The 21,358-nt window shown below is 51.0% G+C and overlaps 1 protein-coding gene across 2 annotated transcripts; it reads right to left on the reverse strand.

Annotated features, from left to right (window-relative positions):
• Positions 1-584: 584 nt before the first annotated feature.
• Positions 585-15,436, reverse strand: LAT2 (linker for activation of T cells family member 2). 2 transcript variants are annotated; one of them, XM_064677730.1, is made up of 13 exons: positions 15,035-15,386; positions 10,032-10,135; positions 9,357-9,396; positions 7,871-7,914; positions 6,997-7,051; positions 6,307-6,350; positions 5,487-5,525; positions 4,831-4,861; positions 4,651-4,706; positions 4,137-4,202; positions 3,314-3,382; positions 2,386-2,470; positions 585-1,423 (listed from the first exon to the last, which is right to left on the reverse strand). In XM_064677730.1, exons 1-13 carry the CDS (start codon positions 15,364-15,366, stop codon positions 1,405-1,407), a joined length of 984 nt encoding a protein of 327 aa, XP_064533800.1. In that variant the 5' UTR covers positions 15,367-15,386; the 3' UTR covers positions 585-1,404. The 2 variants fall into 2 exon arrangements, with proteins under 2 accessions (XP_064533800.1, XP_064533801.1); XM_064677731.1 differs by having other exon boundaries at positions 1,301-1,423; positions 3,314-3,376; positions 15,035-15,436.
• Positions 15,437-21,358: the final 5,922 nt, after the last annotated feature.

A 21,358-nucleotide genomic window follows, 5' to 3' on the forward strand; every position in this document is an offset into this window, starting at 1 on the left:
GGCTCAGGGGACCCTGGTGTGACCTGTTCAGACTTTTTGCAGAGCATTTACCCTTCAGGAAACCCGAGGGTGTGAGTACAAACCGGGCTGGGGCAGGCAGAAAACCAGGCTGTAGCTCCCAGCCCCTGTGCAACCCTGAATGCACCAGGCTTTGTTGTAAAAGTTCCATGGAGACTTCTAGCATTTGTAGGAGCTACAAGTAAAGCTTCTCCTAAGCCAAACTCCCAACCCACCCACTGTTTCAGCTACACCAGCAGTGGACACCTGTGGTCTTGTCGATTCTGCTAAAAATAGAGCCAAGTCATTTGCAGCAGGAAGCACCTGGCATCCCTTCTCCTGCTCCAGGGCTCGCTCACCCTCAGCTCCCCTTCTCTGCTCACTCTTACTGTCCCAAAGAGGTGAGTGTGGGCTGTGTTCTTTGCCAGAGCACAGTTTCCTGAACCGGTGTTGAGGAAGGCGGCTTTTAGGGAGCGACATTTTCTCCCCTGCACATCACTCCGTGTCACCTCATGTGCTCCCGTTTCAGCGTCACCCAACTGTGCAGACAACATCTGCATCACAGCAAACCACGACAAAGCACCACGTTTTCTTTGGAAGCTTTTCAATTTTAATAAATAAGTGGTCCAAAGGTGCCAGATCTGTGCATCAGGGCTCAGGAGACCGGGGTTCTGTCTCAGGGCTGATGTTCCTACAGCCCTACCGAGGGACTGGTGCAGTGTCTGAGGCTGCTGGCTGTGGATCTGACCCTCTCAGTTGCTGCTGGTTCTTTGTATCCTTATAAAACAGATACTGAAACACGAGGAAAACTGCCACAGATCAACACTGTGAATCACAAGCTGTGGATAAGGCAGGGACTTAATCCTCTTTAGCTTTTGTGAACAGGTTGGTATCTCATTGAGCTCCACCGAACTACTGCTGTTGTAAATACAACCTCTGCCTTGCCAATTCCTCTCTTGTAGGAAACTGCTTCTATAGGAGAGCACAGGAACTACATCAGAACATAATCCCTCAGGCTTAGTACCATCGTGCATGAGTCACCCTGACAAATTAAGTAACTGGCTGCATTACTGCTCAGCAATTTAAGGATTCACTTCATGCTTGGCAGGAGAAAACATTGCACAGACTGGCCACCCTCCCTCGAGTGGAGCTGCAGGGAAATGAGGTGGGATGATGAGGTGGGGGCCTGCTTGTGGTCCCTGTGGGCAGAGAGCTTTGTCCAGTTGCAGGTTTGCAGTTGGGACTTCTGTGGGCCTTCGAGCAGAGCATTTCTTCCTTTCAGTAACATCCCTTCTATGTGATTGTGGGCACAATTTGGAGAAGAGATTTCACTGAGGGCTGGAAATCTCCCCTCTCCCCCTGTGCATGCTCGCTGGGTGAGCTCCTGCAGCTCAGCCAAGGATTTCTTCAGACCTTATGCAGAATACTTGAAATAAGAGGGGAAAAAAACCAGTGAGTTCTCTGACTTTTAACCTCTGTTTTCAGTTTAACTCTGCTGCCTGCTACGTTTTCTTTCCAGGGACAAGTAGTGATGTACACTACAAGATGTCCATGTCTAAGCAGAAGCCCCAGTCGTGCTCCCAGATGATGATGCCTGAGCAGAACAAGGGGCACAGAGGTGCCAGAAGCCCATTTCTGAATTCAGCCTCCCTTGGTGGAAAAGTTCTGCTGGCATTTGTTGGTTGGATGTGGGGATTTTACAACTTTGCTCTGCTAGGAAAGGCTACAACAGAGGCACTGGTGTAAGGACAATCCCACCGGGTCTTTGTGGGTGCTCTGAGAGTAAAATCCTGACAGGGAGAGCAACACTGGTCCCAGTCTGTCTCCCAGCTGGAGTCCTAGTCCAGTCTGGAGCAGGGTGACCAGCACTAACCAGTAGGTCATTCACTGTCACTCAGTGTCATACAACCTCTCTGCAGCTCTGCAAAGGATTTTACTTTATCTGCCTTGAGTAATTACTATAGAATTCTTTATCAGCAGCAGCAGTTTGGTGCTGATAATGGGGCAGGACATGTGGTCTTAGCACAGCAGACAGGGCTTGGCTGAGCCCAGGGCATCCCTTACACTGCTGAGCCTCAGAGCTGCACAGACCATGAGGGGTCCACAGCATGTAGGACATGGATTCCACAAATTTGTCTCCACAGTCCGCATTAGTCAGACTGGCATCAGCCAAAGATGTGGCACAGCACAGGATGGGCTCCTCCTGCTCCCCCACTGCCCACATGGGCTGCTGGGCATGGGCTCCAGCCAAGCTCCCTTTCTCATAAACCCAATTCTCCCACTCCTAAATAAACACCATAAACCCAATCCTCCCACCCCTATATAAACACCATAAACCCAATCCTCCCACCCCTACATAAACACATTGACCATCTGCTCTGTTTTCACCTTTGCTTTGACAGCAGGGCAGGGACTGATGCAGGAGCTGTGTTGATGTAGACTGGCTCCTCATCTGGGCTCTCTGTCTGCAGGGCTGCAGGCGAGGATGGGAACCACTGATCAGTGAGTGGGCTGATGTAAAAACACACACAACACCCCCCAGACACTCTGTGTGTCCAGCCTTTGGTGCTGACATGTTTTTGTGCCTGAACTAAGAAACCTCAGATCAGTGCCAAGGTCTCCTTGAAGAGGCTTCAAAGTGGTCACAGCAAATTTGTAAACACTCTGGAAGCAGCGAGCCTGGACAGCTCTTCAGAGCATAACGAGATGGACTTAGATTTAATCTAGAGAGTGTGCAAACGGGATAACAAGAATCAGTTGGCTAAGGCAGCTCTCACACCAGAGACAGAAAGCTCTCAAATGTACCTGTGTGCACTCACCACTATCTCCCAGGCCAGGCTACCCCCCTGCCTCACAGGAAGCCACATGTTAGATTAAACTGTGGTTAAAAGGTCAGTTTGAGAAACAGGCACCCTCAAACACAGCAGGAGAGTCACGGGCTGACCCCCTGCCTGTGTGCTGTCTAATTCTTTGTCAGAGGGGGTTACACAGCTGTGCTTGCACCAGGGCAACTTCAAATGGAAGAGGATATAAGACATGGAGAGCAACATTACACTGTAGCATCCCATGGTCAGGGTTTGGGCACACGGTGGCCTTGTGAGCTTGAGAAACACCACGTGCCATCACAGCAGCATTCAGATACAAGAGTTTGTAGCAGTTTGCACATTGCCTTGGATTGTACATCATGGATAGCTGGGAATAAAATTGCTCAAGACAGGCAATGCATTGCCCTGGCATGGTCTGTGCTGTCCTAGGGCACCAGGCACCCTGCCCACGAATCCCATCCCCAAACAGCAAACGAGTGCTGACAACGTACCTTCCTCTTGCTGCAGCTTCCACGTGTGCATGGCCTCGCTGTTCTCGTAGTCTGCAGCCTCATCTGTGACTAAGGAGAGTTTGGACAGGATGATGCTGAACAGCAAATGGTCTAAAAACAGCCCTCTGTGAAAGCCCCGCTCCCGCCGCCGCGCCCCGACCGCGCCGAGCACGGGCTGTTTCCAGCCAGACCTGCTGATGCTGCCTCATCTCTTCCCAGCCCTGGCCACGTGCCTGGATCGCTGCAGGCACGGATGGGGATCAGACGGGTCCCCGCTGCTCCTGCCTCCTGCAATCCCTCCGTGCACAGCCAGGCAGGAGCAGGGCAGGCTTTAGCCGTGCTCAGAGCGGGTGTTAATTCGCTGAAGGAAACCAAACTGACTTCCTATTTTGATTGCAACCTCCCAGGAGTGGTGCTGGAAGCCCTGAAGCAGACACTGTGGTCCAGCATCATCCTCCAGCAGCTTCTCTGCTGGCAGGACATGGTGAGCAACCCGAGCTGGGGGCTAGAGCCATGATCAGCCTGGCTGGAGCAACACTAAAAAGCCAGGGAAGATGCAGATCCCAAAGCTCCTGGATTCCTACAGAACCCCCAAGTCAAAGGAATCAGTTTGGAGGTATCACCACACGTATTTTCCTGCAGAAGGGGGAAATGCTCTGTGCTTGCAGCAGCCCTGGCTCCCTGACTCCACGGCACAGAGCTGACAGGAGGAGCTGAGCCTGAAAAGGACAGGGTTTCCCTCAGCTGAGCAGGTCACCATCCCCCTCTGCACCTCCAGATACCTTTGTGGGACACACATGAACCATGATGGCAACACACCTACCCGGGTCAAAGCCGTGAGACACTCCAATGATGACATTTTCATAGGAATAGGAATCCTCCTCTTTCTCTGGTGGAGGGAAGAAAGAGGGGACACAAGGGACTTAAGGAAGTGCAAGTGACCTGGGAAGACCCCTCAGCACCTGCAGGAGGGGGCTGTTTACCACAATGAAACACAAATTGGCTAAAAAGTCATTGGTCCTTGTGATGGCCTGTGCTGAGCCAGGGGTGGGGTGTCCCAGCACAGATGAACTGGGGGGTCACTGCCCCACAGGAGCACTGTCACCAGTGCAGTGGGGTGACCCTGTTTATAAGGCAACAGATGGACTGATGGGGGCTTGGACATCCCTTATGCCCCATGGCTCTGCTACACCCTTTAATGAACTTGTCTCCTGGATCTGCTCTTGCTTCAGGCCACAGTGATGCACAGACCTGGGCAAGAACAGTCTCACGAGCTCCCTGGAGCCATAGAACAGCCAGGCTGGAGGAAAACCCACCTGACTCTCCTGGACACCTACCCTTGGGTCGAATGAAGAACCTGGCACGGTTGTTGTAATCCAGAGAAATGGGCTCCCTGTGGGCAGAGCAGCACTGTCAGCTCCTCTGCCCCAGGGCACCCACAGGCTCCCCAGGCCGAGCTATGAGAGCACCAGGACAGCACTGGGACCAGTATGGTTTCACTCAGTGAAGGTACTTACACGTAGTCAGAGTCCCCTTGCAGATAATCCTCTGCAAGAACAAGGGTTTGGTGTCAGCACCCCACACCAGGGCATCCACCAAACTGCCATCCCCGAGCACAGCCCGACAAACCCCTGGAGCACAGCCATGGCACATGTCCCCAGCAGCCACAAAGCCCTGGCATGGCTCCAGAGCCCATCCACAGCAGGGGCAGGGGGCTGGGGCAGGGGGCTGGGGCAGGGGGCTGGGGCAGGGGGCTGGGGCAGGGGGGGACGGCCCCGATCCACCCCAGGCCCTGAGAAAACCCCGGCTCACTGCTTCTCATGGACACATCCTGCCAGCTGGCAGGGAGAAGGGGAATATGGGAATATCCTCCCTGGCTTGGGAAAGGAGAGCACAGTCCCCCACACCAATAATCCTCTTAGGGCAGGCGCCAGCTCACAGTGCCCCGGGTGGGAGCCAGGAGACTCGGGAGCATCCGTCCCCTCTGCTCTGCCCGTTAATCAGATCAAGTTGTGTCTCACAAAGCAATCTCTAAATTGACCAAGCAGCAGCTCTGCCAGCTGCAGTGCTGGCTGCCTGTGTGCTCCCTGCTGGCTCCCATTCCCGGGAAGCTCCCATCCCCGTGGCAGCCTTCCCTCCCAAACCCCCCCAGATGTGTGGCTGCAGCATTTACCTGTCAGGAAATTCTGGTACCTGGACTCATCCCTGCTCCCTGGGGGCAAGAGAGGGGCACGTTACCCTTGGGTTCAGGCAGAGTGATGGGAGCAGTTTGACGATGAAGCAACTGAACGTTTTGGCACCGGCAGCTCTGCCCTCGCTCAGCAATGAGCTCTGACAGGCTGGACACTCCAGAGCAGGGGTGTTGGGACAGCCAGGGGTGATATTTAAATAGTCTGTCCTCATGGATTGAGCCAGGACTGGTCAGGCATAGCAGGATGAGCACTGGATTTTAAACTTGGACCCAGATTAAACCCAGGTGGTCCAGCTCAGGGCCCCCAACATAAGATGGATGTGCAGCTGTTGGAGCAAGTCCAGAGGAGGCCATGGAGATGCTCCCAGGGCTGGAACCCCTCTGCTCTGGAAACAGGCTGGGAGAGCTGGGGGTGTTCAGCTGGAGAAGAGAAGCTTCAGGGAGACCTGAGAGCCCCTTCCAGGGCCTAAAGGGGCTCTGAGGGACTTGGGACAAGGGATGGAGGGACAGGACAAGGAGGAATGGCTTCCCTTGCCAGAGGGCAAGGTTAGATGGGATATTGGGAAGAAACCCTTCCCTGGGAGGGTGGTGAGGCACTGACACAGGTTGCCCAGAGGAGCTGTGGCTGCCCCACCCCTGGAAGTGTCCAAGGCCAGGCTGGACGGGGCTTGGAGCAACCTGGGCTAGTGGAAGGTGTCCCTGCCCATGGCAGGGGGTTGGAACGAGATGATTAACTTGAAAGGTCCCTTCCAACCAAACCATTCTGTGACTGAACCTGGGCCTGTCCCAGGGACACACTCACCGTATCCAGCGTGGTGGGAAGCACTGAGCTGCTCGGTGGTTTTCCTGGAAGAGACAAAAGAGACCTAAAATCCCAGGTCTGAGCAAACCCTACCAGGGGTTACAAACCACCAGAGGGACCATCCACAAAAGCTCCCTGTGAGGTTATCACAGCACACGCATGGAGCAACGGAAGAGGAAGAAATTTCGGGTCAAACCCCAAAATGGGAATAACTAGGCCTGAATACTGCAGCAGAGCTACTGCAACTATGTGGTTCTTGGGGCTTTAAGTGATGGGGAGAAGTGGATTTATCACATCAAATCGTTTGTAAGCAAAGAACGGCCATTTCTTTTTCCTGATGTGCCTACTATGTACAGCCACAGCTTGTTTCCCTGGGTTTGATTTAATTGCTTGCCAGAAGAATGCAGTGAGACTGAAGACAGCCCAAAAGAAGTCTAAAGCTACCACTGTCCACTGATAAATGAAGCAGCCTGACTGAGTTGAAGATGTCCCTGCTCCTTGCAGGGAGGTTGAACTACATGGCCTTTTAAAGGTCACTTCCAACCCAAAGCATTCTTTAATTCTAAGCACAGCCCAAGCCACACCTACAGGGCTCAGAGCCCAATCCCAAATCCCAAACATTTATGTATCTTGGGTGAATTTCATCCAACCTTGGCTCTACAGCTAGACTGTTTGGGTTTTTTTACCTACCTTGCTATTGATAAGTTTTCAGGGCCCTTAGTTTTTTCCAGCCTTCGGGTTGCACCTGGCACCAAGAACAACACGGGTGTCGATTGTTATGGCAGCAGCAGATTTTTCAAAGAGCACAGAGCATCCACCAGTGAGGCTTCCCCAGGACTGGCAGGCATTTTCCTAATGCATCCCAAAATAACTTCCAAATTGGTCCTTGAATGTTCACAAGTGGCCAAAGCAGGAAACAACTAGAGGAAAAGCTGGTGTCTGACCGCAGAGCGAACCCTCGCTGGGGGAAGCTACGATCCCAGCTGCTGCCTTGTTGTCTGCTCTCCCCCAAACCTGCTCGATCCGGGGGCCATTCCATGCTCTTCACACTGCAAATCATGAGCTTTGGTTGGGCTGGGCTGAAGCAAAGACTCATGGGGGGGTTATGGGGCTCCAACCCAGCAGGGACCCAGGGCAGGGCTCATCTGCAGACGGTGACGCTTCACACAGACCCGGCAGCAGCTCGTTGTGATACAGAACTCAAAAGGTCAGCGCCAAACCCAGCCTGGTGCAGGAAGCACTGAGGGGGGATGATGAATGACTCACTCCTGTCACTTCAGGCTCACCCACACCTTCATTTTCACAGGGTGCACAGTGTGGTTCGAAGAGCCCCAGTTATTGAGGTGTCGCTTTTCAACTTCGTCGCTTTAGTGAATTGTTTTCAACGCAAAGGGAAGTTTTTTTCCCTAGAGCTCAGAATTTGCATCCCTAGAAGCATCTAAGGCGGCTCTGACAATCCAGGTCTCATCATTTCACTGCCTGGTGTCAAGGTGACCCCTTGAATTTCACTTTCTCTCCCTGTTCTGTGCATGCAGGACCCCCACCCCACGAGGCAGATACTCACTGGAATGGGATCGAATCACCTCAAACCTCTGCTGGCTTTCAAGCCTGGAAAAAAGAGCAGCACAACCTCAGCTGAATTTTGGGGTTGATGACAAGGAAAAGAGATGCAAGAGACCTTGTTGTTTACTGAGTGGAGGACAGAGAGCACGAGCTCCATGCTGGGCTTGGTGAAGTGCCAAGGTGCAGGAGCAGTATGAGCTGGGAGCTGTATCCCAGACTCCTCACTGACCCTTTAAAGTCAAGATGTGCTTTTGGCCAACATCAGCTAAGGGAAGGACACAGGGATGAGGAAAACATCATTTAGGATAATTCCTACTCTGACTCTTTATCCACCAGTTAAGGCCAAAGAGCCTTTTGACCCACAGAAAAAATGGGTGTTCACCCATGAAATGGGTTCAAACTCCATTGCTTCACCTCCACTGCTGCCCCTGCCCTCTCAGCATTCCCTTAACATCAACCTGAAAAAAATAACATGTTATCAACAATAAAGATAACACCCATGCCCAGAAACCTCTTTACTTCTTAGTTAAGAGGAGAGCTGCTCGTCGGAGCACAAGAGGACTCAACATCTCTTCTACTGCAAGTATTAACTCTGATTTTGGGAAGCCTTTCCCCCCCAGTTTCATTGGGGTCACCCCATCCCCAGCCAGGATTCACAGCTCAGGGCTGGCAGGAGATAGGGTGTCAGAGGACCTCAATGCAAATATGTGGAGTCAAAGCACTTTGCTTGCAGAACACCCCAACTAACCCAAAGCAGACCTCTGAAAAGAGCACACAACATCACGAGCCTGAGGTCAAACCACTTAATCCAGACACAAATTACAAGAAGTTGGGGCAATTCAGCAGGAGCCCACAAGGGATGAAGCCTGTGGGGGACAGAACCTGGACTGGCTGCTCACCAGTAATGAAGCACACCACAGAAACAAACACCCCGACCCCTCAGAGGCCTTTGCAGAGCCCCTCTGCACCTCCTTTGCTCCTGTAACAAAGGCTACAACCCAGCTTTTCTTTTTCTTGGTATAATTTACTGTGGTTTGTCTGTTGCTGAAGGAAATAAGGGGGGGTGCATGTGTGTACACTGCATTTCCTTCATTTCTTGTGCTCAGTGGTTGCTCTGGAACAGGGTCCCTCCAGCACCAGCCATGGGCAGGGGCTTCTTTATGAAGTTACCAATCTCTCTACCACATCTCAGGCCATGACAGGTCAGGATAAGGACTTGCCCTTCTCTCCCAGACCTTTTTCCTACTAGTTAATAACTCACGGACATCACGGTCAGAGCTTCAGTTTCATTTTGGATTCTTCTTTTTAAAGGCATTACCCCTCTAGCAGCGCCCTGAGCTGAGGCACATTGCCCTGCATGCCCCATCCTGGCATTAGTTTATTTTATTTTATATAAATCTGGATTTAGCTTGGCTCTGGCTCTGGCCAGGGTCCTACCCCAGGTGAGCTGTTCTGGGGGAGAAACACAATCATGAAAGGCAACTTACTGACTCCTGTGCTCACTCAGTCGCATCTCCCTCTTGGTAGCTGGAAGACAAGGAAATAAAAAGCTCTTAGAAAGAAGATTTGGGAGTCAGAGATCAGAAAGACCAATAAGACACATTCACAAAACTTCTCCAACTCAACAGGACAGCGGAGGCAGCGAGCAGCAGTTATGATAAGGTTTGGATTAATTTTCTTGAAACCACGTTTAAATCCTGGGGTTTGTCTCAGACCCTGCAAAGCAAGGCAGCCAGTCCTGTCCCTAAACCCCAAACTGCAGCCTCTCTCCCACACTAAAACCCACCCAGTGCTCGGGGAGGGGCTCAAACCTCCACTGGGTGCTCATCCCACTCTCCATATGACTTTATCTCCAGACTGCCCCAGACCCTCTGCAGGATTTGTGCACCTGGAGCTGGTCCTCCCGGATGGGGTGTCCCAAAGCCACCCCCACGATGACCACGGAGAGGGGTCTGCAGCCCACAGCGTTACCCCCAGCCCAGGCAAGGGGGGCTGCAGTTCTGGGTGGTCCTTCCCCAGCTCTCCCGTTCCCACTCGGCTCTCGGGAGCATCCCCGCGGGGGCAAAGCTCCCGAGCTGGCAGGTGGCTGAGCAGAACCAAACCCACGCAGGGGGGATTTTCCAAGAGGAAAGGCCCTCCCAGAGCCCGCAGGCAGGACTCACCAGAGAGCTGGCACCTGACGCAGAGGCTGACGGCCGCCCCGAGCAGCATCAGCGCGGCGGCCGCCCCGAGCAGCTCCGGCTGCACCATCCCGGCCACGTCCAGCCTGGAACACAGCGGGGAGGGGAGCCCCGGGAGCATCGGGGGCGTGCGGGGCTGTGAGGCCATTGTCAGGAAGATTTACCCCTAAACAGCCGCCTCCTGTTTGCCCTCACACCCCCCCGGAGCCAGGGGGGTGCTGAGGATGCACAGGAGACACCTCCAGAGGCAGCGCCCCTTCCCCGCGCCGCTCCCGCTCGCTCATTCCCAACCCACAAACCCACAAACGTTGCCAGCAGACACTAATTTTTTAGCATCTCGAAGAGAGGGCAAAGAGGGAGGCACTTGGCAATATTCCAGGTGCCAATATTCCTTTGCACGACGTGCTCTGGCTGTTTCCTGCAGCTCAGAGTGACTTCCAGTGTCAAATTCCCCTGTTGAGCTGGCTCAGCCGCCGGCTCCTCCCCTGCTTTCCACGACAGGCCCTTCCACAAACAGCAGCTAACATTTTGTAACAATCAGCACGATTTGGCTTCAGCTTCTTCCTTTAAAATACAAAACATCCTATAAATATCACAGCAAACAGCCTGCTGGCACTGAGACGGATTGTTTAGCCCATTCCTGTTCCCCAGGGACAGATTTTCTTTAGTTACAGATTATTTTAATTTATTTTTGCTTGTAATAAACTTCTTTTTTCCCTAGGGATGGAGATGCTTCAACTTGCCAAAGGCCAGTATGTCATCATTCCTGGCAGGAAGTTTTCCTGCTGCCTACCTTCAACCTCCCTTATTACAACATAAGCCTGGATTATATTGGTACAGCCACTGTATATATATACACATATATGTGTGTGTATATATATATATGTGTATATATAACCACTAATAATTAAAATAATTCAAAATAATTAAACAAATGGCATTAACAGACAACAGAAAGCAGCAGCTTGATTCTGCCCTGCTCAGAACCTTCTGCCTCTGCTCGTGTAAAGTGGAATAAATAACATTTCTCTGCCCAAAACACCCCATTCACATGGAAGAAAACCCAAAGCCTCCTGTGGCAGCTGAGCCTGTGGGTCCTCAGCAACACCCTCCCATCCCTGCCGAGTGCTTGGCACGGCAGCTGAGCACGTTGGTGGGAGGTTTGTGGCCCAGTTTGGCACTGGAGTCCCAGTCCTATGTCAGGGTTTTAATTACCAGGGCACGGTGCAAATAATTGTGGTGCAAATCAGTGTGAGGCAGGAGAAGGAGAGGGAAGAAGTCCCCCATTTCTGCTCCAGGCAGACCCTTGAGAAAAGCAATGGCCAAAGGGGTTTGGTGTCAGCATCCTCTCAGTGGTTGCCAAACATAGTGTGGCTGCCCAAAAGTGACCTCAGCTTGGCTTTGAGACCATTCTCCCTGCCTGGGAGCAAACTGGGTTTATTCCTACTCCCTCCAAGGTTGCCTGAGCCCCCAGGACACCCTCAGCTCCCAGCACTCCCTCCACCATGGCTTTGCTCTTTACAGAGCCCCGGGGGCCTCTCCCTGCACAGTTTCTTGCAGCACTTTCAGCAGCAGATGGGACGAGTTGTTCCAAATTAACAACGTGCCCAGACCCACCCTGGAGGTGCAGAACCATCACCCTCAGCCACAGCCAGGACATCAGGGACAGAGCCTGGTCAAAACCATGTGGTTTCTCACGTCAGTTTTCCTTGGCTCAGAGTCTCCCACGGAAATCATGAGCTGTGGATCATCCCTGAAGCATCTGCCAGAGGCAGCTGAGGGAAGGTGACCTGATGCTGGTGACTGACACACAAAGGGCTGCAATGCTGCTTTGTTTGTGGGGGGTTTTGGCTTTTTTTTTTTTTTACTTTTTTTCCCTTTTTTGATTTAAAGTGAAGGCCAGGCAGGGCTGAAGGCCCCTGACAACACTGACAGTTTGTCCCATTGCATGACAGGCCACCATCTCCCTTCTAGAGCCAGCTGTATTTCTTCTGCAGGCAGCGAGGCAGCAACCCCCTGCTGCTCCTGAGCCACCCCCACTCACCAGGAACACCAAAGGTGGTTATTTGAGGGGTTGCCAAGCAGGGCATGGTGTGTCCCACCCCATCACAGCATCCCCCCAAGAGAAAGCTCCCAAGTCACACGCACACAATGAGCCCAGAGGTCATTTGTGCTCCCCAAAACACCCAGGTCCACGGAAATCCTTTCTTTTGGAACAAGCCCTGCTCTGGTAAGGAGCTGACAGAAGGAGGTGATGAGCAGATTTGTGACAAGCAGAAGGCTGGAAGCACTTACTCACGGCTGGCAGGATATAAATAAAATATTTGGAAGGCTGAACGTGCTTCCCTGCGCTCTGCCTTGGGGAGAGGGAGAGAATAAATAGACTCGAGCCACTGAGATCTCCACACAGAAGGACACGTGGAGTTCATGGCTGGCCAGCCTTGCTTTTGAGATGCTAAATCCAAACCCAGGGAGGAAACAGGTTCCCATGTAGTTTAGGAGTGACATTTGGGTAGTGCCGCAATGCCCTGTGCTGTTCACACGCTTCCCTCTTCTCCTTTGGCCTGTTTTTCCCCATTTTTGTGCCCACAGGAGCCTCTCCCTGCACAAGTGGGGCCACACTCCCAGCAGTGAGCACAGCCTGACCAGCACAGCCCATAAATCCCCTGGGAGCAGCTGCTCCAGACAAAGCAATTCCCGGGAGAGCAACACATGGGAGTCTGGATCCAGCTGTGGCCTCCATGGCACCTCTCCTGGGAGGGGGAAGCCTTCCCAAACAGGGGCTGCTCCTTCCATGGCCTCAGATATTTAGATATTTTTAGCTATAAAGACAGGCTTTTTTTTTTTTTTTTTTTAAATAGGAAGCATTAATGAACTTGCAAAAGCTCATTCTCCCTGTGCCAGGTCTCATCAGCCTGGCTGCTGGTGTGGAAGGTCTCTAGTCCTAAATAACCCAGAAACAGGGCTCACTATGAAGAGCCAAGGGAAGGAAAGGTGGTTTTATCCAGGAAGATCAAAAGGCCTTTTAAGTCCACTAAAGGGGAGAGTGAGAGGAAATGGACACTGGTGTCCAAGAGCAACGCACTGAAGTGAGAGAAGCTGCTTGAATGGAAATAAGACAATTCTGGCTTATAAAATGAGTGGGGATGCACTGGATATGCACAGGCTAGAAATAAAATTCCTAATGGATGGAAAGTCTGTGAGAAACTTTCCGACACCGGCAGAAGAGGCACAAAACTCACCAAAAAAAAGAAAAAAAACCCCAAACCTGCAAGAGCACTTAAAATAAACTTTTTGCTGAGAAACCAGGAGAGAGAGGAATGTGTTGATGTGGCCTCAGCAATGTCTGGTTTTCCATTAGATAATTTCTCACGAAGACATTTTACCTCCTTGCAGGGTGTCAAGTTCACATGGCAAGATAAAGACCCAAGTTGCAGGTTTATGCAATGAATTTAACCTATTTATCAAAAAATGCCCAAATATAAACCAGTCACCTTCCCTCCCCTCCAGAAAGTTTTGAGGTTTGCACCAGTTTGCAGCAAATTAATTCTAATTCAGGCTGGTGGGATGAGTCACTGGTATGAAATATAAAGTGGAGAGTGTATTTAAAGCCTGGCCATATGAAATTCAGCACACTGACTTGTTGAACAGATGCAATATTCAGCTTGACTCAATGTCTCTAACGTGTCTAAGAAAAGAAACTCTACTTTCTGTTTGCCTGTGTGGTACAGATTGCCACAGAAAGTCCCATCAATTCAGAAATTAGAGTCTCAGACCAAGGAAGCTCCTGTGGCTGGAACCACTCCAGTGACCAGCGCTGAGCCTCCAGAAAAGCTCCTTTCCAGAGGTCTGCACATCCCATTTCCTACCAGATTTATGCCAGTGTGAGGTTTCTTAGGAAAAGCTGCTGCCATACAGTTAAAGCCTGGTTTTTTTCACAGCTATTCAGGCAGATCAGGGTTTATTTTATGCCAGGGGAGCAGTAGATGCATTTCAGCAGAACACAGGGCAAGAGGGGGGTGGAAATTGGAATTGATAAACCGACTTTCCCACGGATTATCACTTTGGAAAACGTGTTAAAAAAAAAACCTCAGGTGGAAAATTGAGCGCAAACCCCATATCACAACACACATGCCAGCACAAGGAGGTAATTCACAGCAGTATCTGATATTTGTAACTTCCCCATCCTTCACCTCCACTGTGAGCCCAGGGGACGCCACGTTAGCAATACAGGCAACCCTCATGTATGTAACTACACACTAAAGAGCCATGAGAACGAGCCCATCTCACACAAGATCATCCCAAAATTATCCTCCTCTGCTCAAGCAGCTGCCTCGTGGCTCACATTACACTGAACACTGATCACAAGGGAAAACTGATGCAAGGACAAAGCTTTTCCCATCCAGGATTAGCAATTTCAAGCACTCACATGCAGTAAAATAAATACTCATATCCACGATGCCAGTCAGCCCCGAAAACGATGGAAAACCCAGGAAATGTCATTTGAATCAGCCTGTTTCATAGGGTTGGGCTTTTGGAGGGGGAGCAGCAGTCCCAGAAGCAGGAGCCAAAAACAGGACCGAGCAGATCTGGGAGGAGAGGAGCTCAGCACAGACTCAATCTCCCAGAATATTTTAGCAGATGTGAATGCAGAAAATAACGTAATTAAAACCCCTCCACGCTGCCACCAGCAGATGGAGGGGGAGATGTAAAGAACAGCACTGGAATTCAGTCCTGGAATCCAGGTTGTATGGGACAGACTCATCGCAGATCCAGAAGGTTTAGTTAAACGCTGCTGAGAAGATAAGAGTTGGTAATTTCCTACCTTGGAGCCTCTCAGTGAGGGGGGAACATCCAGCACGCTGCTTTTCAGAGAGGTTTCACAGGGATGACCCCGAACCCTCCTTAGAGGTCTAGCCCGGGATGGCTGAGCTCAGTGGGACTCCCCACTGCCCGCACAGCCCTCGCACCTTTCCCTACCTCACCCGCAGCTCAGCTGCTCTCCCCGGGCTGTCCCATCTCCTCCTGCCCCTCGCGGCTGTCTCAGCTGGAGCCGGTTCCTCCAGGGCTCGTTACCCGCTGCTGGTTTCCTGTCCCCACGTGAATCACTAACCCCACATCCGCTGCCCGGCCGCTCCAGCCCCTCCTGGGCTGCCCTGAGCCTGCACAAACCCACCCGGGCAGCCTCTCGTGGGCTCCACGGGATGGTTTTTGTACAAACCCACCCGTTTGGCCCTTCGTGGGCTCCCCAGAGTTTACACAAACCCACCCGGGCAGCCTCTCGTGGGCTCCCCTGAGCCTGCACAAACCCACCCATTCAGCCCCTGCCGGGCTCCCCAGGATGGTTTTTTGTACAAACCCACCTATTCAGCCCCTGCCGGGCTCCCCAGGATGGTGTTTGCACAAACTCAGCCGTTCAGCCCCTGCCGGGCTCCCCGGGATGGTTTTTTTGTACAAACCCACCCATTCAGTCCCCTGTGGGCTCCTAGAGTTTGCACAAACCCACCCGTTCAGCCCCTCCTGGGCTCTCCAGAGTTTACACAAACCCACCAGTTCAGTCTCTCCCGGGCTCCCCAGGAGGGTGTTGGCACAAACCCACCCGGGGAAGGTGCTCCCAGGAGCCCCGTGCTTTGTCTGCCCTGGGGAGAGGAAGAGGCTCGGGCGGCATCGTTACCAAACCAGTTGTATTTCTCTAAAAAGGAGCCTGTGCAGCAGCGGGGGGAGAACGTTGTGAGGTTTAATCTGTGAAACAGATAGTGGCTGATGGGCAAGCTCTGGGTTGATGTCCATGTGTTAGGAAAAAAAACAAATGAAAACTTCGGGCTCGACGTGCTCCAGTGCTCTGGGACCTGGGGGAGGGAGTTAACACGGCTCGGGAGGAGGGATGTACCGCGGTAAAGGCAGGATTTATGGGCCACAGGGACATTTGGCAGGACTCCCAAGATAAGGGGGCAGTAATTGTGCTGAGATCAGCTCCAAAGGTAATTCTGGCAGAGGGGGATCTGTGACCACCAACCCACACACCACCGACCCAAAAGGAGAGAAACTGAGCATGTGGACTAATTAGCATGAGAAGTGAGAGAATCATTAGCTAATAGAAGTTAGAGTGCCTATTAATAAGAGAATTATGTAACTTGTAGCCAACAAACACTAATCCTGCGTTTGCTAAAACGTGTTAAAAGTTTTGATGACTGATGTACACGGTTTGTGGAGCAATCCCCATGTACCTTCAGCTCTGAATAAAGTCCTGTCGACTTTCTAACCTAACAAACTGCTAAGAGCTAATTTCCCAGTTTTCAATGACAGCACAGAACCACACCCAGCACCGAGGTCACTTCCCAAGCAGCCCTTGACTTTCAGATGGGCTTGGTGCCCCAAAATTTCAAGTTTCCTTTTACTGAAGTGCCTTTGCAGGATTTAACACCACTCACTGGAAGCGACAGATGCTGCCTGGAAAAACTCAAAGCAGATACAGCAAACTGCAAGACCTCTCTTAGTTTTTACAGAAGAGACGATATCAAGTGTCAAAGGCAGCAAATAGCTGAGGTCACAACTGCTAATGGCCAAACCTGGGGCTGCAAGAATAAAATCATTTCTTATGCTTCAGCGTTGGCAGCTTGCAGGCAGCAGGCACAATTTCACTCTTAAAAAAATAAACTTTAAAAAAAAAAAAATCCCTTAATTTTTTTGGTGCCCGAATAGAACAAGGGGCGCTTATGAACAATGTGGAATTTGTATACTTAGAGCCCCGTCACAGGCCATGAAATACAGGTGCTGCTCCAGCTCTGGGAAAACCTGCACACACGTGGAACTGCGGAGTCGTGGCTGCTCAGAGCAACAGCCACGGGGCACACGCGTTACAACCGCAAACAAAACGCCTCGTGCTGCCCTCACCGAGCCTCTGCAGAGCCTCCCTGACACACAGGCATGTAAATTATTCAGTAAAGGGAAATTTCGTTATATTTAAATTGGGGCACTCAGAAGCTGCCACAACCAGCCACCCACACCCAGCTCCCTGTGAGAGAAGGCGACTCTTCTCTCGCTGAAATGGTTTAAGTCACCGAGTGGTTACAACTTCTGCAATTCTGGGATGAAATTTGGCCATCAAGCTTGCAGAGGGAACGCTGCTTTGATAAGATAATTAACCACTCTAAGGGCAAATAGACTTTCTCTCTTCCAGTTCTAACCTGAGATGCAAAAGTAATGATTTGATGCACCTGCCAGAGCTATTCCCAGGCAAAATCCAGGTGCAGAAGCCTATCTTAAAATCAGTACCTGTAATGTGAAGCAAAGTTTGGAAGAGGCAGACCCAGCTTTGAATTGCTAGCGTGGTTTCTGGCTTGTCTCTGTGTGGGGGACACTACATAATGTGAAATGCCTTCCTGACTGCCAAAACAGTTGCTACAAAATCGGCACTTCTAAAAGAGGTAGTAGTTAATTAACAGCTTTCCAGAAGGGCTTTTACATGTTCAAACATCAGCTGACAACAGAAGTTTTGCAAAAGAGTTCTTTGTGGCAGAACTGATACTCTGAACATGCTGGAGAGATTTACAGTTCATCTTTGGTATCAGAAATCGATTTGATCAGGAACAGGCACTGCTAAAGAGGTGTATTTGCTTACAGCTTCAGGGGTGACTGAGTGCTGTGGTATGGACACTACCACAGTTGGCAGGGGCTGGACCTCCTGGGAGTGCCCAAACTGTCTCCTGCTCCACCACCCAGCCCCTCCAGAGCAGGCAGAAGTCGCTGCTGTGCCCGAGGAGCAAAGCAGCAGGGTCAGCCCAGCGTGATACAGCAGCTCTTGGACAGGGTGATGACCTTCAAAGACATCAGTCCCCCCAAGAGGGCAACCCCCTTGATTAGAGGGTAATTACTGCAGTAACACACACTCTGTGTGTCTCCCTTCTTCATATTTCTCCTGAGAAGGGCTGGATGTGGAAGTTTAGGATGAGAGCCCTCACTCTGAGCACCTCCCAACACAGCCATGGGCTCTGCTCTTCCTAAGGCCAGTCCAGCCCCTCCAACACACACAGAATGACCCCTCAAGCACCAAACCCAGCTTGGGATACCAGGCTCTCCCCTGTGTCCATCCTCTCCCTCCTGGAACCCCTCTGCCTCATCTAGACCTGCTGCTAGAAACCACCTCTGGTCTGATAAAAGGTCAAAGAGGCAGGAGCACCCTGTTTTTATCTACTGCAATCAGTTATAGAAAACACCACCTTACATTTCACCCTTCATGTCCTTTTCAAAGCTCACCCATTTCAGCTCAGGTTTGTTTTCCCCCCCCATAACAAACACATAGTTTGTAATCCTTCAGGCAGTTTCCCCAGCTAACCAAACCTGCTTTTTTACCTTTTGGTACAAAGCTGACCAGCTGCAGAGAGATCTCTTGATGCAGAGAGGTCATGAGAACCCACCTTTCACCCTGCTCAGCTTCCGAGGGCTGCTTTACATCCTTTCAGATAAAGGTGGGGCTGCTCAGAGCCCAGCTGGCTTTGCTTGAACCAGGTGTTGTGACTAACACTGATTAGAAATCAGAGGAGAAAAAGGACTGGAAAATGGTGCATCACCTAAACCTGACCTTCTGCACAAACACACACTGGAAGGTTTGAGAAAGCTCCACTGGGTTTTCCAAACTCCAACAGGCTTTTTTCTCCCCAAGCTCACAGGCTTTGTGGATCAAGCATTGCCTGCTGTGCGGGAGACCAGCATCCAAACCCCCTGAGCTCTGGGACACAATGAGCATGTGTCTCATCCCACTAATTACCCATTTTGCCAAATTTTCGCTGCAGCTTCAATGCAAAGCGACGCCTTGGAGGAAATGTTCTGTCTTGCTGAAGTAGTGCTGGGTATGTTTGTATACACCAAGAAACGGCTTTTCTCTCTGCTGGAGTGGAATGAGCCTTTCCCCAGGCAAAGGGGAAGTGCCACCTCCTCCCCTGCCCCAGCTGCACTGTCGGATCTCTGAAACCGAAAGCGGCTCCGTTCCTGCCGAAGGAAGATAAATGCTGCTACCACCCAGTGGAAAGTCAGCTCACAGCCCTGGGTGCTTCACAAAACTTTGCCCAAGTTTGCAAAGACTAACCCTGAACATCCCTACGGAGCCACAAAGCTTCTTCCCATTCTTAGTTCGTCCTTGTAGATGCAGTAATTCTGAAATTTGGACACAAAAACCTAGAAGGTTTGAATGCTTTTTATTTGAATTTTTATACAGCGATACAAATTATACAGATTTGTTACAGTACAGGTTTTGCAAGGGGTTTATAGAGGTACTTTGTGAGTTTTTGGTTTATTTAAAAGAAAGAGGCAGATCTCGGGAGCACGGTGACATGAACAAAACAATCTCATGGCAGGGAGCAAATCCCTGCCACGGGGAACACTAACCTGGCTGAAACCTACTGGGCAGAAAGGTGGTGGCAGCGTTCCCAGCAACAACATCCCCAAAACATCAACCCTGGGATACTCTTGGAGCTTTACACAGGAATTGGTGAGTGTACAGGTAAGTCCTCACAGCCCTTGGATGCACTTTGCTGCAGAGGGGACAGAAATGGGGGAAGCTGATGTCACACTGAGCAGGAGATGTCACAGAACAGTCACTGCCACGATGGAAAAGGAAACCATAAAATGCCTCTGATTTAGTCACTCCAACAGGTACAGTAAGATGAGGAACACGATCCCAGACTGACACCACATGTGCCACCAGAGCCCGACTGCCCAATTCTTGTGCCCATCTCTGCTGGGTCCAAGTGATCAGACACAGGAGGAGCATCAGAGCTCCCCTGCAGTCCCTGACACCCGGGAGAGGTGCCAGCCACACGGCCAGAGCTTTGGGAGTGTTTCTCCAGTTAGTCCAGAACACACAATGTCATCAAGATATTGCTGTTACTAACGTGCATCAGGCTTGAGAGTCAAGTGCCTGGCACTGAAGGATTAAAGCCTTTCAGAAAGCAGGGTCAAAAATATGATTACACCATCCTAAATGTTTGGTTTAACACTGCTATAGCGAGTGGTATCACGAACAACAGAATAAATTACAGATTATATAGAGAAAATGTGTGCACCAAATAAAAGATGGCTCTCTGCCACTTGCAATACGCTTCATTCCTGTAGTGGTTAAGTGGCTTTTGAGAGGAAGGAGTCAGCTTCCAGATGAGAAAATTCCAGTCTCAGCTGGAAATCAAATTCCTCTTCAGCCACAGAAACTCCCCCTTCTAAAAATTTAGGACAAGCCACACCTACTAAATTTCATCCTGAGAGTCCATCCCAGAGGAGCCCTTAAGAACTACGAAGGTAACTGATTCTAGGCTGGAATACACCAGGACAGAGGAGCAAACCCCTTCTTTCAGAGCCTTTGTGCTCATCTGGTAGCGAAACACAGAAACCATCCGAATGCAAAACATAAACTTAACACAGATTTCAAGGTGCTCAACATTAACAGCTCATCACCCTCGTTCCTGCTGCCAGTGGGAATAACCAGGAGGAAGGAACAAGGTTGGGACAGAAAACCAGTGACTGAAGCCAACCTGGCACACACAGCCTGTGCCCAAAACACACCCGGGGGAGTAGGGGGATTCCTGGTGAAGGGGCTGGACATGCATTCCAAGATTTGCTGGCTTTAGTATTAAATCTTTCCTACAAAAGGAGGGATTACAATATCACAGGATTTGCTCTAAAACTCTCACCATTTTATCATCTCTCCTGAAGACAAGTCAGCAGCCAGTACTACAGGTAGCAAACGTTCCTACTAGACTATGTGCCAAAGTCAGGATTGAAACTATCACAGTATTCATAAGACAAGTGAAAAATATCAACATCATCCCAAACTGCCCTGGGACAGCGAGGCTTGGCCACAGTCCCCCATCATCACCAGCCCTGGGACACCTGCAGAACTTCAGAAATTCATGGTCAGCACTGGAGACTTTCAGTAGTGTCAGCACATCTCAGGAGCAGGTTGTTGCTGCCTTAGGAAGGCCTGTACAGCCACACTTGAGGGCGTGAATTTAACGTGACTCTACCATCACCAGCCCATTATTTGAGTGTGTGGACATTCCTCCACCTCTTTCTTCAGCCATCAGAACAACCTTGATGGCCACAAGCACAAAGAGCACCCTCAGGAACTGCTCCAGGCTTGCACAGCCCAACGAGTCGGCAACACGGCGATGCCAGCACTGGGTGCTGCCCTGAGGACTGGGATGAGCTCTCCCAGGGGCCTTCCTGGGCTTGGGAGCTCAGTGGAGTTTAATTTTTGGTGGTTGCCAGGGAGTTTTGCAGCACATTAGATGCTGCTGTTCACTCCTGCAGTGTCCCAC

Source organism: Pseudopipra pipra, chromosome 21 (assembly GCF_036250125.1).
Source record: "Pseudopipra pipra isolate bDixPip1 chromosome 21, bDixPip1.hap1, whole genome shotgun sequence".
NCBI lineage: Eukaryota > Metazoa > Chordata > Aves > Passeriformes > Pipridae > Pseudopipra > Pseudopipra pipra.

Excerpts from the sequence above, each read along its gene's own strand:
- LAT2 (XM_064677730.1), bottom strand. The coding sequence starts at position 15,366 with ATGGGTGGGTTTGTGCAGGCTCAGGGGAGCCCACGAGAGGCTGCCCGG. Across the intron at positions 10,136-15,034 it reads GGAGAGCAGCTGAGCTGCGG|GCTGGACGTGGCCGGGATGG; the intron begins GTGAGGTAGGGA and ends GCTGTGTTCCAG. Across the intron at positions 3,383-4,136 it reads GTCTCACGGCTTTGACCCGG|TCACAGATGAGGCTGCAGAC; the intron begins GTAGGTGTGTTG and ends AACTCTCCTTAG.